Source organism: Myotis lucifugus, unplaced genomic scaffold (genome assembly GCF_000147115.1).
Source record: "Myotis lucifugus unplaced genomic scaffold, Myoluc2.0 scaffold_13, whole genome shotgun sequence".
NCBI classification, from domain to species: domain Eukaryota; kingdom Metazoa; phylum Chordata; class Mammalia; order Chiroptera; family Vespertilionidae; genus Myotis; species Myotis lucifugus.
Genome location: NW_005871061.1, coordinates 1,789,319 through 1,808,362, shown reverse-complemented (window position 1 = coordinate 1,808,362; position 19,044 = coordinate 1,789,319). Strand labels below are relative to the sequence as shown.

The 19,044-nt window shown below is 38.7% G+C and overlaps 1 protein-coding gene across 3 annotated transcripts in view; it reads right to left on the bottom strand.

Annotated features, from left to right (window-relative positions):
* Positions 1-337: 337 nt before the first annotated feature.
* PCDH19 (protocadherin 19) overlaps positions 338-19,044 on the bottom strand; it is a 106,504-nt gene continuing 87,797 nt past the window's right edge. For all 3 annotated transcript variants that reach the window (XM_006084695.3, XM_006084696.2, XM_006084697.2), the window contains one exon: positions 338-5,996. In XM_006084695.3, coding sequence (XP_006084757.1) covers positions 5,398-5,996 — 599 coding nt within the window. In that variant the 3' untranslated portion in view covers positions 338-5,397. The remainder of the gene's footprint in view (positions 5,997-19,044) is intronic.

Below are 19,044 nucleotides of genomic sequence, written 5' to 3'. Positions count from 1 at the left end.
GGGGAAGGAAGGGAGGCACCCAGGAAATGACTGACGTCTGGCTGAAGGAGAGTCTCATCTTAGTTAGAGAGTCGGCAATTGTTTGTGTGAAAGCAAGAACCTCTTGGGTCTGAACACCAATGACCTCACCAAGGCTGATGACCTCCTAAGCCTAATAGTTACTCCCACACCCAAGCTAACCAACACTCTCCAAGACACATTTCACCAAACACTTAATAATTTTTCCATAATAGCCTTTAATACTAAAATGCATTAAATTTTTGAAGCAGAGAAAACACATTTAAGGGGGAAACAGAGAACCACCAGATAAAAGGAAACAATGTGGCAGATAACACCATTTAAAACATAACTGTAATAATTTAATAAAGCTGCTTTATCATCTTCATAAAATAGACAGAGCGGTGATTGTATTTTTTCTTTTTTTTTTCTTTTTACAATGATTCAATCACTGTGAAAATGTACATAACATACAGATCAGCATATACAACAATTTCCTCTTCATATAATCAGCAACAGAGACTGCTTAATGAGACATACTGTACTTGCATCCCTCTAAATTTCCACCCTGGTTTGACAGGTAAACAGTAATAGTGTCATCAGGCTCATTCCCCTCACTAGAGGAGCGAAGGCGTAAGCCTTTTGCAACTAATACCTTAGCATTCAAATAACACACGGAGGTATTTGTTGCTGAATTTCTAGCTTGAGCTAGTCTGGCTCTTGGTCATTAAAGTCTGTATCCTAGCCTTCCTCAGCTGAACGCCAGCCAGTGCCAGTAAAAATCTACTTAACCAGTGCTGTAATGGTGTTAGCTGGTTTGTTTGCTAAGGTTGACAGCAACTTTCAGTTAGTAGCAAGTTTATCTTTAATTACCAACACAGCTGGAGCAACAATCAGCATCATCAGTTTTCCCTAATGACCTACAGTGCTTTCCAATCAAGATCAGGTTTTTGTGGGTTGTTCTTTACCAAGAGCGCCTCACAATATATATTTCAGACAAGGTGGTTGATTTTCTTTGTTTTACAAAAGCAATATGAGTTATATTTGAAATTAATTCATTTTTGCACAACAAGTGACCCACAGGCCAATTCCAGCTTCACAAGAAAACAAAGAGAGCTGCAACAACTTCATTAGGACAATGTGTTTTGCTCTGGAATATTTCAATATCAATATAAAGCCACCCAGTCCCACCCCCACACATCCCCATTGAATATTATTTTGTTACATACTTAAACTAAAGAACAACATCTCAATACACTTCAGTATCAGCAGATACAATTTGACTCATGAAATGACATCCTCAAATGTAATTTTACCGAGAAGGCAAACACTAGGACTGTATACAATGGACTTCTTAAGCTCATTTACGCCAGTTTTTCAAAGTCAGTTAGGGTCTTATTACCCTGTGGAAAGAGCCAAGTGGACCAGACTTGTCAGGATGCTTTGGGGAACATTCGACATCAAAATGATCCCCATAAAGGAATGGAATTCCAGTCAGAACTTCTATTATGTACAATAATAATTGTTTCCCCACCCTGGATGCCCAGTCAAGCTATCCCCTATACCCCTGCCTCTCCCCAAACTGCCCTTTGTCCTTGTTGCTTCACGTGGACCACTTTTGTTTTTGTGATTAATGATATGATAGAGCTATATGAAAAATTCAACTGAATTCCCTTCATACAATCAGTTGCATGCTGAAGTAATACTACCAGAATGATACTCTGGGTGGTTCCAGTTTTCAGTGTTCTAAATTGTATTCCTTTAAGATTTTTATTAGTGATTAGTGGGTCACCATGTCAATCAGTTAGTTCAAATAAGCACCTTAGGTGCAATTAGCTCTATTAGGCAGATTTATTCTGGAACAGCGATATCCAAACTGTGGCCCCTGGACTAGCTGCATCAGCATCACCTGGGAATTTTAAAATAGACAAAGACTCTGGCCCCACCCCAGATTTACTGAATCAGAAACTCCAATTTTGGAGCCATCAACCTGTGCTTTAACAAGCCCTCAACCTTTAGTGGGTATCTGATCCATATGGATTGTTAGGCCCCTCCCATAGAGTCTCTGTTTCAGTTGGTCTAGGTGAGAACTGAGAATGATCATTTCTAATAAGTTCCCAAGTGATGCTGTTGCTGCTGGTCCAGGAACTACATTTTGAGAATTACTGCCCTTTAGTTACTGGAGGATCCCTTGGCCCATTACCTATTCGGGCAATAATGTGGGCCATAATTTACTGGCTTTAAGGGGATCAAAGGGATAGTAAGGTTCATTCTGAACAGGTTCAAAGATTAATTGGTATAGAAAAAGGGAAAAAAAGAGATTCCACATAGTATGGCTCCCCTCTTCCTATTCCTTGTATATAGTATACTCCCATATTTGGGGAAAAGCAATAAATCAATGCAAACTAAACCCTTTATGTCGAATGAAGAAGTTTACCTGCCCTGGAACATGCCCAAAACAAGTAAAGCAAGTTATGCCTCAACATTAACTCCTTCCCAAAAGGGACATCAGAATAAATGAAATAGACTTCCCTAGGATTTAGGAACTAAAATTGTTTCTGCATATCTAATTTTATAACATATTTAGAAAGGGAAAAGGAAGAATATTTGACTCTCTGGCCTTTATGACTTTTCATCAGACACATTGAAAAAAGGGGTAAGAAAAATATGAGCCAAAGTGAAATTTAGGATCCTTGCACAAAATTCCTATTTGCAGGGCAGCCTGCCTATAAAACCAGCTTACAGAGCCCTCCTAGGATGCACTTGTGCTTCTGGGAGGATGTATACATCAGAAAATTGGGGGGGGAGTTATTTTCTTAATAAGGGGAATTCTCTAAACATGCTCAAAAAAGGGTATGGAAGCCAAAAAGTCTCTGACTTCCCACTGAGAACGAAATGTTTTGACAGGGGAAAATGATTGTTGTATAGCTGGATTCTAAATTCCGGGAGGGGGGGGATGGTGAGAGAGAGAGAGAGAGAGAGAGAGGCAAAATCAATACCACTGCTACTCTAACCATTTTAAACTTGGCTGATAAGAGGCATGGTAGCCAGTGGCCTCTCTGGCTCAACAGCCACATAATATTTAATGTTCCCACTTTCCACATCTTTTCAGCTTCTTTATTCCCACTAAGCATAATAAGAAATACACCAGTACCAAAACAGTCAAATTTGACTTGAAAGTGACCTTGAGGTGATAGGTCAGAACATAATATCAAGATGGATCAGGTGAGGAACAATCTAAATTCTACAGGCAGTTATCATTACTTAAAGTGAAAAGAGTTTATTTTAATGTGTTAATCAAATAGTCAGTTGAAAACAGAAATACATACCTAATTCAAAACCTACTACTAAAATGGGTCAAAGGGGAAAAATCCATCAGAGAGAATAAAATGAGTCAAGATGAAGATGCTATGGTAATTGATTACTAATTGCTTCAGTTTCAGAGGGAAATCTGCAGCCACACCAATATTTTGCATGAGGTAGTATTCAGCACTGAATAAGAAATAAGGATGTATTTGTAGCTTTATTATAGGTTCTTTTTCAGAAATATTCTCCCCTACCTAACTCCATTCCCACCGCCTTACCCACCCCTCCCTCAAAACCCTTACCCCCCATAAAAGAAAATATTCCTAATAATGTATAAAGCCAGGAACTCAGGTAAAAATAACTAAAACATTCAAAAGAGCTGATTTATCTACCTAAACTTAAGAAAATAAATTCTCTTTTGCATTCTAATGCTCTACCCTCTAAGCCTTTTTTCTGGGTACCCTTGAACTTCAAAAACTAAAACCAGTGAAAACAGAACCACAAAACTTGTTTCTCTAGAAACAACTCTTTTAAGAACAAGGCAGAGCAAAGGTGACATATCTGTTTATTTTAAAACAATGAACTCTTAAGCTGCAAGAATACTATGTTGGCTAGTGAATATTAATAGACAGTTTATAAATGGGGGAGTTGGAAGAATGTTAAACAAAAAACTGTGTATAACAAACTTGTTAATAAAAAAAGCTATATTCCTAGCCTACAGCAAAGAGTTAGCTAAATCTAAAGAATTTTTATTTTAATGGTTTCCTGTTCACATTTTTTATTTTAAAAAAGTATTAGTCATAAAAAGATGAGTTCAAGTGTCCAAGTGTCTCCATATAGAAGGCACAGTAATTGAGTTAGTGATGCTGTTACCTGCTACCTGTCTTTTCCTAAAAGTACATTTTGTACTGCTATACAATCCCAAATTATAATCCTACAATACAGAGCAACATGGAGTTCTCAATTCCACCCCATGACATGCTTTGTAGTGTAATTCTAATCATGACTGGGAAACACTGAATCAGGAAGTGTGTCTAAAAAGATGCTAATTAGATCTCAAAATAGATTCAGTCCTTTTTAATTTTAGGTGATTGGAATCAGGGAATTTCTAAGCCTGGAAAATGATAACTTCATGAGCAACTTTCCTGTTCAGGGCCTGAAAATTAGAAAAATTGATTTCATGTAACTTTCAGCACAGTATTTCTGACAACTGCAAATTAGATAGCAGAATATCAAAAAATGACTTTCTGCAATGATCTATCACAGATCTGGGCAGAAGACTGAAAGGCAGGCAAAATACTCTGCAAGGTGTGAGCAATCACTCCATGGTATCTTCCAAGAGTGAGTATCCCCAAGTACTTGTCTATATGTGTGTGGTGTTGCTTATTCACTTGCCCATCTCAGTTTGCACTTTGTTTTTATCTATAGTTTTATTCATTTTTTTAAGAAAAAAAACAACACCAACCTCTAAAAGTCTTTTGCCATCACCACGCACATAGCAATTTGCAATATCAAATACAACAATAGCACAGCTAGCAAAAGGGTTCTTAAAGCAGGGGTGTCCACAGCAAATAGCAGCATTGGAAACTACTTGAGCTTCAGAAACAATCTTTTAGGGGCTCAATTTCACATCACTGAATCAATGAATAGTACACAATAAATGACCATTAACTTGCCTACACTACAAAACAGTAGCGAGCTTATTAAAAGTGTCCAGAGCTTTTTTTTTTTTTGCTTTTTTAAATGTAATCCTCCACAAACAATGTAATTTATATTATAATTTTGACATAGAAAAATATATAAATTCAAACACTTATACATAATACTTTTCACAACTGAATTCATCTCTGTTTCCCCAACATCAAGGCCCCATGAACAACTCAAGCCAAAGCTAATTTGCTCCAACCGAACACCCCTGCTGCCTGTTGAAACAAGAGGGATTGTCACAAAATGATAGTCATTTATAAACAATACATTTAGGGAAAGCTCTGAAATACAGCCACTCAAGAACCAACCATTGGTGAGTAATTAAAACGATCAGCTCCTGCTTCTTCGCTAGCCAGCATGGTTTCTCTCTTCTTCCCCGAGACTGGTTTAGAGAACTATATCCTTCAGACGCTTCATGCCAGGAGACTCTTTGTTGCGACCCTCCTTCAGAATGGGGTTGACCTCATGCATCACTTTCTCGCTGTCAGCTCCACGAGGCTCAGCTTCAGAGGGACGGGAAGGACCACTGTTGACATGGTTGACATACTGCTCCAGATCGCGGGCGGGTGGTGCCAGGGCAACGGTGTAAGACACGGAAGGCTTGGTGGGCACAGGGCTCTTGAGGTGCAGAGGGGAGGTGACAGGGCTAATAGCCTCACAGCCATTGCCCGCCTCCCGGATAGCGCCATTGACTTTGGGGCTGCAGATGGTCACATCGACAGTCCTCCTGCCTTTCAGGGTGGGCTTCTCCTCAGTAGGGTGGTCGCTGACATCTTTTCCAAAGGTTGCGAAAGTCCGCTTGGTGGGGCCGCAGTCGTCATAAGCCTCAACATCAGCAGCAGTAGCTTCAATGGACAGAGCGATGATATTCCGCACATTCTCAGGGGACTTGGAACGGGTGGGCAGGGGGTTCCGAGGCATCCAGCACCTGTCAGAGTGGCCAAGAATCCGGCATTCTTCCCTGCAGTGAAATCCTTCATTCTGATCTGTTTGGAGAAAATAAAATGTCAATTACATCAGCTTTTCCCAGGAATCATTCTTACTCCCCAACCTTCTGGTTTCTTAGGTGTCCACAAGCCCTTTTGGGGAATGGCACTTATAGATAGTCCTTTCTTGCCTTTTGGGACAAGTGTGAAGAATTGCATTGGATTTTTTTTAAAAAAAAAATATCTTTATTGATTTCAGGGTGGAAGGGAGAGGGAAAGAGAAATAAAAACATCAATGATGGGTGAGAATCATTGATCGATCAACTGCCTCTTGCACCATTGGGGATCGAGCCTGCAGCCCAGGCATATGCCCTGACCAGGAATTAAACCATGACCTCCTGATTCATAAGTCAATGCTCAACCACTGAGCCACTGTGGCTGGGCTAGAATTGGATTTTTAAAAGACTGTAGACATCCTCCTGTACACATCCCCTTTTCATTATTGTTGTCACTGTTCCCACTGTTGACAAAACTAAAAACTTAAAGGAAAACCACTGCCAGTGGGGAGGCGTTTGGGGGGCTGGGTGAAAAAGATGAAGGGTTTAAAAAACAACTCATAGACACAGACAACAGTATGGTGATTACAAGAGGGAAAGGAGGAGTGGAAGGAGGTAGAAGAAGGTAAAGAGGCGATAAATGGTGACCAACAGAGACTTGACTCTGGGTGGTAAACACACAATACAATATAGAAAAGATGTATTATAGACGTGTACACTTGAAACCTATATAATTTTGTTAAACAATGTCACTCCAATAAGTTCAATAAAAATAAAAATGCACACTATGATGAAAAATGCCATATTTTTTTTTAAAAAAGTTTATCCTGAGAGTCAAGGTACTGAGAGCCAGCATTTTAACAACTCCTGATAAAGGTCAACTGTATTTGAGAGTGGTTCCAGCAGCAGAAGTGGAAGCAGAGCAGGTAATCCAACAGTCAGTATATCTGAGAAGTTTTAGCCATGTTTTTGAGCAATGGCACTTCCAACCACATATCCACCCTACCTGCCAATGATATACAGTGCTTAATTTGGGGTTGGTATCATGCTATCTTTGAAAGCCCAATCACATTACTTCTTTTTGACCACCAGTCAATCTTCTCACTAAGCTATTTGCATAACTTAATTCCCCATTAGAATGAACATACTGAGCTTTCTTCCTTCCATCTGACCCATAAACTTCATTGGCCCTATACACACATCACTCATAGATTGAGCATCATTTAATTATACCCAAGTAGCCATTCCTCCTTCTCTTCTTTATCTGCAGATTTTTAAGGTCATATTTCTTAAAGAAATCTTCCATGGATTTCTTTAGCCCTATCATGGATAATCTCAGCAGACAGAGTTCATAATTATTGGTGAGATGTGTTTCTCTTTTCACATTAAGTTCATTTAAGATTAAGTTGTTAATTTGACTCTCAGAGAGGCTTTCTATATGAGCTTCATGAAAGCATGAGGCCAGGGTTAACTTCTGCCTGTCCATTGGTAGAACTGTTCATCTCAAGGTCTGATTTACACCCCTAGTTTTCCAGAACCATTTATATTTATGTTACATTTTGGCATGAGGTTGACCTAATGAAAATTTTCATCATATTGAATATTGCATCAAAATACAAGTAGCTTAACACTTATTTAAAAACTCTGGGGAAGGATCGGAGGAGGTAGGGAGACAGGAAAGATCACAAAAACAAAAAGTGCATGCCACTCCCAAAAGTTGGAAATGTATGCTGTGACTGCTCTTTTTCAAAAGGAAGAAGTCTACAATTCAGTGCCTTGCCTGATATCAGTCTACATATAGCACACCTTCCTTCAACACTTGTATTTCTTTTGTTGTTGTTGTTTGTTTTCAGTGAGTAAATAACATATCAAAGAGGAACTGTTCTGCCTCAGTCATCAAAGGCTATTTTAGTAAAGGGCTACATGAAAGGGGGCTCAAGAAATAATAGGTTATTTGGGTATATACTTCACATTTTGAGAAAATATATTGGAAGCAACTAAATGGCCAGGCATAATCCAGGCTGAGTTTAGAATTCAACAAAACTGTGGGATATGACCCTTGGTCTAGTTTAAACTGCTGAAAAGAGAACCAAAGGTAAAATTTCTTCCTGATACCTGGTCACAATTTGCCAATTTAAATTTAAGATGGCCATTTTAAGCCCCATTTCAGTGCTGGAGAATGAAACATTCAGAATTTTGCAGCTGAAACCAAATAAATTAGCATTATCACCAACAAGATAAGTGCTTTCCACATAGATAAGTCAATGCTTCTGCAAACTTTGGCACAGTTCCAAGTCAGGGTTGCATGGTTCCCTCTGCAAAATGAAGGATTTATCTGCCGCTTCCCTGCAAAATCTCAGTGCTGCTATCTATCCAATAGCATGTCATCATCCAAATTGCATATGTTCCTGGGAGGCAAAAAGTATAAAAAGTAAGGGAAACATGTTGGGACAACTTGAGAAACACTTTATGTAGACCTAAACATTACAAGTGGAAGAGTCTATGGCTGATCCAACCACAATCAGTTTCATCCAAATCTAGTGCTTTCCCCAGGAGACCCCAGGATCCCTCTAGTAGGACAGAATTTATATCTTCAGTTTCCCAAAAATATGTTTCTTCCTCTCTATCTTCTCTGAGGCCCATCTCATAACTTTCCAAGTAATAGCTCTAAAGAATTAGTGTGAGTGTTTGTTTGGGGGTGGAGAATAAGGAGTTGCAAGTGATGGAACAGTTCAATAATTAACTTCTGTTTCTACAAATCTAAGCAAGTGTCCCCTGGAAGCCAACAAAAAATGTCCAGAAGGCTATGGGGTCCTGTCCTTTTTGTTCCTAATTTAGGACACAAAGGCATAGAGGCCTTAGACTTTCAGCCCTGGAACCATGGATATGTGACCAGCTATGAAGAGAAAAATCCCAGCTGACCTTCAGACTGATATTATACGCCACTTGCTCACACTTCTAAAGCAGAACAATGGTAAACGACATTCTAATCATTAAATGGAATCTTCTCAATCCGCTCAACATAAAGCTCTAATTTCTTTTAAGTTTTTAGTATCAAGTGGCTGTCTTCAAAGGCTTGGAGATGCGGGTTGTTGTTTTTTTAAACGCAATTCAGTAGGGAAATGCCATCCATTTGTTACCCCATATCTAAGTACAGTGCTCCTTCCCTATAGTAGGCTGCTTCAAATGAACAGCAGAGGAGACCTGGAGCCTCAGCACACAGAGTGAGAGCAGAGACCCCAGTAGCAGACACCTCAAAGATCTTATGAATCTAGGAAGACTGGAGTAGGAAACTCTGTCTTCTCAGAAGCTTCTCTGCAGACAGTACTTGCTTTCAGCTTACCCACTGCCTAGTGAATAAATCATTCTTCAGAAAGAGGAAAAAGTAAACTCAGCACTCCAAGGAATACAATCAGTCTAAAGCTGTCCACCAATCTTGCTAAACCTACCTCAACCCTATATGAGCTAGAATAATATGCAATTTTCTTGTATTAATTGTGTGAACTTACTTTTTGCTCTGTTCTTCATGCAAGTGAAGAATTAAATCTAAGAGAATCTTTCATTCACAATGTCTCACCCATGGCTTAGATCTGATTTCTTTACTTCATTAAATCTTGACCAAGAGCAGTGACTTGTTGCTTATCATTTTTGGTACTATACACTACATGGTGACATTTGTGTCAATACAATTAAAATAAAATCCAATCTGGCTTTAGTGTTTATAGCCATATTAAATATGAAAGAAAACCTGGTGAATATAGAAGAATATCTTCTCAGCCCAAGGTAACCTGCATTCATAAATGCACTGAAGATGAATTACTTTTTAAAAATCAAAACTTCAGTTTAATAAAAATTATATTTGTATTAAACGTGAGAAAATCACAATACAAAGCTCCTTAAGAAGAACAATGAAGACAAACCAGATATAAAAGAGCAAAGAAACTACTTCTGGAATTGCATAGGACCTGTACAGACTATATGCCTGCCATCATGTAGTATTGTGTTTGAGGATGAAGATATGAGACTAGAAAGGAACCATTTTGTGTTATCACAAATTAACTGTCAAAATGCTGGCTCTAGTTAAAACAGATGTAGGCTAAAAACTCACTAATTTCCTGCTAAGATTGCTCTTAGGAGCCTTTTTGTAACTCTATACCTTGCTACATCTTTCTCTGAAAGTACTTACTTGAGCCTAAGCAAAGCAAAATGTAAGACACTAAAATCTACAGAGTTGTGGGAATTCAAACTCATTACCACATACAGATAAATTCAAATGTTCACATGATTAGGTGTAAATTATGAATTTGCAAATTGGACTTCCCTGCCTCTGAACCTGTCCCCAGGATTTTTAAAATAAAATAATAAAACAAATAGAATAAGTTTGAAAGAGGAACACAAATCTCGAGGCCATAGAACTCCTTAGTTAAATGCAGATCATATTACTTTAGATAAAAAATAAAAGAATAAAAACAGAGAAAAATAAAGCTTCTTCAATCTAAGTTGTAATAAGTATTTTTTGTCATAATTTGTCATTTAGGAACCTTGGTGAGAAAATCCCAAAACCTCTGGCAAAAAATACATTTAAATCTTAAGTAAAAGCACAGTCTTGTGAGAGCATGGGAGGCATAAGAGGCAGCAATGAGTAAGTCATGATGGACAAGTAATTAAAATAGAAAAAGAACAGAATATATTATTTTGTGTAGATAATAGCAAAACTTTTTGCGGCAATTACTATTCTCCTCAGGATGTGAAGCTGCTGTCTCTTTAGAGGTAGGCAAGCAATGTGCTTCCACACTAGAAAGAGCCTACCCATAGTCTCAACTAAAGTTAAAAAAAAAGAACATGATGAAAACACCATTTCAGACTTTACTAAAACGTTCAAAGTCCTAGTGGAATAAAAGAGCTGAGAGTCTCTGTTGGGTTTGTATAGATGTCCAACCACAATAGATGTGTTCAATAATGCTGGCAGTTCTTTACCATGATTCAGAGTTTGGGTGTATTAACTCAAAGATTCCATTGATCAGAGACAAAACTCCAACACTAAAATAGTTCAAAGTTACAGTTAAAAGAGCAACGTGTTATCTCGTTAGAAGTGATCTGTAATCAATGATGCAGAAAGGGAAAGTTAGAGTGAGTTCCAGTTCCTGGAAGCTCAAATAGTTAGCTACTTCTAAGTAACCTACAAGCAAGCCATGTGTAAATCAGAAAAGCTTCCTGGATTGTACTCATATACATATACTTAGCTTAATCATATCATGAACAAGATGATCTATGACCAAAACAGGATTATTTTTTGTGAGATATAATGGAAGACATTGTAACAATGATTATAAAGAGACAGTTGTTAACATTGGTCATGTGCACCTAATCAAGAAAACATAACTCAAGAAGTTTCCCCTCTTGACCTACCTAACTCCTACTCATCTGAAGCAGACATAAACTGCCTACTAAATGTCCATATCCATATCTATTTTTTTTGTTAGTCCTCACCTGAGGATATTTTTCCCATTGATTTTTAGAGAGAGTGGAAGGGAGGGGGAGATCAGAGAGAGAGAAACATTGATGTGAGAGAGACACATCGATTGGTTGCCTCCTGCACATGCCCTGACTGGGGGCCTGGATCGAGCCTGTAACTGAGGAATATGTCCTTGACCAGAATCGAACCCTTGACCCTTCGGTCTGTGGACTGATGCTTTTACCACTTAACCAAATCAGCTAAGGCCATATCTATTTTTAATACTTAGAAATAGACCCTACTTCTCTTATGATTGGCAATGGACCAGCTAAAAAAACTACACTTCCTAGCCTCCCTTGTAGATAGGAGTGGCCATGTAACTAAGATTGCCAAAGTTATGGAAGCAGGATATTTTTTTAAAAAACCCTCCTTAAATGGAGAGGAGCTGACTTAGTTTGAGACCCTTTTGTGCTTATTCCTTCTTGCTTTGTCCTGTCTAGAATGGAGACATAATGGGTGAGCTACAGTATCCATCTTTTAAAAAAAAATTAAATTCTTTACTGTTTAAAGTTTTACACATGTCCCCTTTTCCCCCATTGACCTCTCCCTGGTCATTCCCATGCCCCCAGCACAAGGCCCTCACCCCGCTACTGTCTGTGTCCATGGGTTATGCTTATATGCATGCATACAAGTCCTTTCATTGATCTCTTACCCCCTCCCCCCACCTTCCCTCTGAGGTTAGGTGGTCTGTTTGATGCTTCTATGTCTCTGGATCTATTTTTGTTCATCGGTTTATGTTGTTCATGATATTCCACAAATGAGTAAGGTTATGTGATATTTATCTTTCTTATAATATCCATCTTATTATCATGAGGCAACTCTGAGGATGGAAGCCATGGATAACAGAATAGAAGATGTAAGGACTTTGGGGTATCCAATATATTGTAGACCTAGCTCATTAGACCTGAACCTGTTATATAAGAGAAAATATAAGCCTCCCTCTTGCTTAAGCCATTGATTTATTTTCTTTAGTGGGGGGAGGAGGATCTTTATTACCAGTACTACAACACTGTCCATAACTAATACATGACCCCTGAAGTCTCAAATTTAACTTCCTTGGGGAATCCTTCCCCTATCCCTTAGACAAAGGTAGGCCCCATGCCTTTTATAGCATTCAATACATGTAATTACTTGTGTAATATCTATATTCAATGCTAACTTATAAAGTATGAGCAAAATTTGTACCTGTTTTGTTCTCTCCCATACCCACAGAAACTATCAAAGGGTACAGCTCATAGCAGGAACTAAATAAGTTTAATTTTGTTGAATTAAAAGGGTACAAGAAAGTGATAGCAACATAACAAAGAATCTTGGTCAACATACCAGATACTATACCACTGATACTGTGCGGTTTCCTAAACGTGGAAATAACTATCCTATTTAGTAGAAACACTATAGAAACATACAAAGAAAACTATGTAGCTTTGTCAGAGGCAATAAAGTAAATGTAGCACTTCAGAAACATTAAAGCAAGTGTCATCTTAGCCTTTGAGTGGTTTCCCTCACACTATATGCAGATCTTAAAGAGATCTATTCTGTTTTAATGTCCAGTTGAAAATACATTTTCCATATACCTTGAAGTTTTCCATTTTAACAATAGTTAATGGGGTCTATACTGTGATAAGTCAATAATACGATAAGCAGACGTGTCTATTTTATGAAATGAATGTTGTTCTGATATCAAACATTGTTTCTTGGCATCAAATAAAATTATTGTTAATTCTTATAAAATATAAGCCAAAAAATGAGACCTATGGGGAGCCTTTTAGACCCACTGCAGATGCTGACTCTTTCTGGCAAAATTAATTAAAATACACATAGTAAAACTGATGCTCCAGTCAAATATGGGAGGGAATTACCAAAGGAAAGAATTATCCTGGATAGAGTTCTTAAAAGCATTGTAAGGCCTGCAAAGAGTAAGGAAAGAGGGCATCCATTCTATAACTGTAACTTTAAAAGGCAAGCAGAGTAGCAGTGGGCTCAGTAAAAAATAGAGGAAGGGAGAGAGGGAGGGAAGAATGAAGAAAGAGAGGGAGGGGAGCAGGAAACAATATCTAGGCATTAGACATTCCATCTTAGTTTTGATCTGATTCACATCTTAAGGGTTGGGCTTCTTTTGGGTATTTAAATATCATTTGAGCATTTAGCAAAAACAATAAGGGCTTAGAAGTTTGCAAATGAAAACTTCCCAGAGCCCTCCCAGGTTATAATTCTAGGAGGAGTTTATACTCACTTCCTAAAGGACACAAAGTTTTGGCAAGAAAAGATGAATCTCCGTCTGTAAAATATTCAAGGGCACCTGAATGAAGACAGATATTTCTAGGGACTTTTAAACCAATGACATCAAGCTATCCTTTAGACATTCTAGTGTGAAAAGGCTTACACTGCAAAATACACTACAAATAGCTACTTATTACTTTCTTCCTTTTTCTCTTTCTTTTAAAATTTCCCACCATTTTTGTTCCTCCCTAATGCTTTTTTCAAAATTCTCTTCTTCCCCGGCCTCCTGCTGATTAGTATCCCTTTCTACAGAACTATGGCCTGACAGTCAACAGGCAGAAGTGAGAGGATGTCAAAACTTTGATTGGCATTTGAAACATCGATGTTGTATTATTTGACAGATGCCAAAGATAAGCTATATAAAAATCATCCCTTAAAACATGGAGAAAAATTCCCACATTTTTCATTCATCTGTGACAGGCATTAAAGGTCCCTGTCAAAATAAGAGGATCCAGCCTTGGCCAGTGTGGCTCAATTGGTTGGAGCATCATACAGTACACCAAAAGGTGTCGGGTTGGATTCCAGGTCAGGACACATACCCAGGTTGCTGATTTGATCCCTGATCAGGGTGCATATAGGAGGCAATGGATTGATGTTTCTCTCTCATGTAAATATTTCTCTCTCTCTCTCTCTCTCTCTCTCTCTCTCTCTCTCTCTCTCTTCCTCTCTCTCTCTCTCTCTCTCTCTCTCTCTCTCTCTCTCTCTTTAAAAAACAAAGGACAACACACACAAAATATTCCCTCAGGTAAGGATTTTAAAAAGAAGAAAAAAAAGAAGAGGATCAACTACCAAACTGAGATCACCAGTTTTCTTTGGTCACACAGCAAAGCATGGATAAAAGGGACCCAAGATAGGAAAGTTTTGATTGAATAAGAAAGGTTAGACATGTTTGCAGGTAAAGATACCTCAGGAAGCTCAGGAAGGGCAAAGTGGAGAAAAGTGTGTGGGAACAAAGTTCCTGAATTGGCAAAGGAATGTTGCCAAAAGAGAGAAAATAGGCAGAGAGAAAAGCCAGCTCTGATCAGCATTAGTTGGCATTGTTCGGGTAGTTAAAAGCAGGAATTCTGTAAAGTTTAGATTTAGCTTGAGAGGATGGATAAAAGACAGATGAACCCCAACCTTTTCTTAGACCATTTGATTAGCATCAGTTAGCAAGTGCCAACCAATTTTTTTCCTCTATGATGCCAAATTACACATTGGCCTCTCCCCTCATTCACAGTTGATGCAACTGAAATTCATTTAACAACCAGTGCAACATGAAACTAGGGGCAATGGGGGGATAAGGACACATATGTAATACCTTAAATCAATAAAGAAAAAATTTTTTAAAAATAGATGTCCATTTCTGAATTCAAAGTAATTGTATTATCTTCAATAAAATCTACAGTGCTTATCTGGTCAAAGAGACAAAGTTAAAACATATCATAATATATAAAAACCCAGGGTCCATAATGTCCAAAATGACTGAAGGCTTGACCGACCGGAAGTCAATCCTGCAGTCAGTGCTGGGCTGCCGTGGTGACCCACGGCAGCCAACATGGTGTGTGTTCACTAAGGGGCGTTGGCCCCAGCACTGACTGCTGAGGGGGCTGTGGATTAGGCCCGGAGAGAGGTCTGGAGAGAGAAGTGGGGTCTGATCCATAGCCTCTGTGGCAGCTATTGATCAACCCTTGCCTCTCTCTTTCTCTCCCAGCCTGGCCAGCAGCTAAGCCTCTCTTTCTCTCTGGGCCTCCATGGGGGCTGCTGATCAGCCCCACCTCTCTGATCAGCCCCAGAGATAGGCCCAGAGATGCTGATGGCATAGAAACTGACCAATCAGAACCAAATCTGTGTGAACTATGAGGAGCCAATGGCTGCCTAGGAGGTGGAGCTTTTGATGCCAACTGGCATAGAAACCGACCAATTAGAATCAAATCTGGGTGAACTGCAAGGAGCCAATGGCTGCCTAGGAGGCAGAGCTTTTGATGCTGACTGGCCTAGAAACCAACCAATCAGAACTTAATCTGGGTGAACTGCAAAGGCGGAACCTAAGGTGGTGGCTGAGGAGGGGTTTTAAGGGCAACAGCTGTTTGGTGTAAGATGTAAGAAAGTGGTTCAATTTTTTAATGACCATTTGGCAGTATAATGCATATGACTGGCTATCAGTCCAGATATAGGGATTATATATTTTTGTCTGCCAAGAGCATCTCCTCCTGCTGAAAAAGGTTTCCCCCCATTTAAGAAATCCTATCCTGTATAATCTATCTATACTAATAAAAGGGTAATATGCTAATTAGACCAGGTCGACTGGCCATCTTCCGGATGTCTGACTTCCTTCCAGACAAAGCCATAGTGGTGGGGGCCAAGGCAGAGGCAGTTAGGGGTGATCAGGCTGGTGAGGGCAGTTAGGGGCAATCAGGCAGGCAGACAGAGGCAGTTAGGCATGATCCAGCAGGCAGGCAGGTGAGCAGTTAGGAGCCAGCAGTCCCAGATTGTGAGAGGGTGCAGGCTGGGCTGAGGGAAACCAATGCCCCCCATGCACAAATTTTGTGCACCGGGCCACTAGTTGAAGTATAAGTGCTTGAAAATTTAATATTTAAGCTGCAATTTGGGCGGTCACAATAGTTCCTGGAGTTTTCATTTTTGTACTTGGGCTCAATTCAATCCAATCCATAAAGAAGAGATTTCAAGATGTGTATAAGTATAAATAATTTGTGCTGATGCATGGGGAGCAAAGAAATGAAGCAGAGGGCTGCCTGGAAAATTGCGACTAAGAAATAAGAGGTGCTGACAGTGACTGAGATAAGCAGAGATTTACTAGACTGGAACCTTTGTATTTTGTCTTCTATGGTGGAAAAAAATATCTAACAAAATGCTGGACTTCATCTAGGTGCTTAGAAACAATTTGATAAAGCATCTTTACATGTAAAATATGAGGGGTCACAAAAGGCCATTGAACTATTCCCCAAAAGAGGAGCACTGAGATATAACTACTCTGAGCAAACTTTTTAAAATAGGACCATTTTTTAAAGTTTCATTCTAAGATATCCGCAGAATTAAGTCCTATATCTGTTGGACACCTACAATGCCTATTCACTTCTGTGAAGAGTTCAAACTAATTGTTTGACTTTGTGCAGATTAAAAGTAGACCGTTTCACACATTCTACAGGTAGTTATACTGCTGGAAAGACAAAGCCTTCAGGTGATGCTTACAAGTAGCGCTAAACCTAAAGTTATCATCAACTTGGTTTCACTCTTTTCTAGAAAATAAGGAAATTGCTAACACATCATTAACTTGAGGGAAAAAAGCACTTTTATGCTGGTCATGAGCTTCTGGGTATCAGACAGACTATATAGTAAGGATGGCACAAATAGAGCTGGTATGAAAGCAAGAGGGACAGGGCATGCTAACCAGGAGAAAAAAAATCTTCCTTTTTTAATGAAAATTTAATGTTAGGGGAAAAAAGGCACCCAGCAGCTGGTGTTCCTCTTAACAGGAACTGACTCTTCCCTCAGTCAAGTCCCAGGACAACAGGCAATGCTATACATGAGTCAATAAAAATGTTGCAACTGTAACTTCCAAATTCTTTAAAGGTCCTTGACTGCCAAAATGTTCATGGTACAGGGTGGGGAAGCTAAGAAACAATATAGTAATTCTCCAATGGATTCTTTCTCATTGAAAAAATACAGTGCTCAGTAAACCAGTCACTATCTCTTGCAATGTGTCATGTCATCAGCTAGGTGGGAATCATTAGAAATAGTCACTAAAAGCAAATAAGAGTGTCAGAAGGCTTACTATCTATTAATTACCTAGGTTGAACTATTTGTTACCAACAAAAGCCTCATAAAAAATCTAGCATTATCTTGATATTTCAGTGTAGCTCTAGCAAACATATGGAATACTGTAATTGCAATGACACTGCTTCTGGGTACAGCAAACAGCACAATCATTAAAAAAATTCATTTCAAATATCTTCCTGGAAGCTAATAAATTTTACAGCAGTTTCACTCCTTCCTCATTACAACAACAACAAAAAAAGCTTAGTAACAGACAAATTAAAAGTAAATTGATTGCCTTAGGGGGATCTGTTCAAATATCACTTTTCCATGTTAGAAATCTTGAGAGAGAGAGAGAGAGAGAGAGAGAGAGAGAGAGAGAGAGAGAATATGACTATTGGATGGAGTGAGATGGATGACTGAGATAAAGAGTTTGAAAGGGATAGAAGCCATTATGTGTAAAAGACAAGCTCTAGCAACATATGGATAGTGAGAGACAACCAAAATCATTAAATACTTGTTTGCAAAACCAGGTAGAAATCAACTTAAAATAAAATGCAAATGTGTCACTGGGGTGCAGGCCTAACATTTGTGCTGGAATTTATGAATAATAACTATGAATAATGAATACCAAAACTGAAGAGATCAAACACCACCTTCTATGTTTACTTGTCATTATCCATCATTCTTGGACAAGGCTCATTATTATTTTTTGTTCTTTTCCTTAGAGGTATTTACAATTACTCTTTTTCCAGTGATCCACTTAATCATCCTAGTGAGAGAAAGCAAGGTGTATTTTTCAGGGTGTTGCCTCAAAAGCAAGTAGACAATTTCAGAAGTGAGGCCAATTAATCTATTCATTGAGGGAGCTTGGTAATTTTAAGGCATCCTATGCTTGTTCCACTGCTCTTATTAGAAAGAAAAAGTCTTTTACACCATTACCACATGGATGTTCCAGTAAGACACCCCCCCAACCTTTAGCTTGTCCAGCTCTTCTCTGAAAAATGGAATAGCTGTTTCATCTGAAGCATTAAGGAATTCTTGGAATCTCTCTAGGCCACAGCTGTGAGGACTTTTTCTGAGTTGGCTTGAACTCTGAATATAGGAATATCAAAAGGCTTTTTGGTTGAGATTACCTAAGTCAAAACACTCTAACACAGCTCTAGAAAAATCTATGTAAGAGGATACATAGTAAGTCTGGATTATGACCACATATAAAAAAATCACAGACAGACACGCACACATGCACATTCAGACACAATCACCATCACCAAAACCAGTCCTTAGCATTGTGAATACTCATTTCCATTCACAAGTTAAAATAATAGAGCATTATATATCCATTCTATTTCAATAAAGCTGGAAAAAAATCAATGGGACAAACCTAAAGATTACCAAAAAAGCAGTCTGGTAAATTTAAATGCTCTTTCCGTTTAGTACAGATCATGTATCTTTATACCCTTGGAAGAATCAGTTTTTCCAAAACACTGTGTCTCTTGAA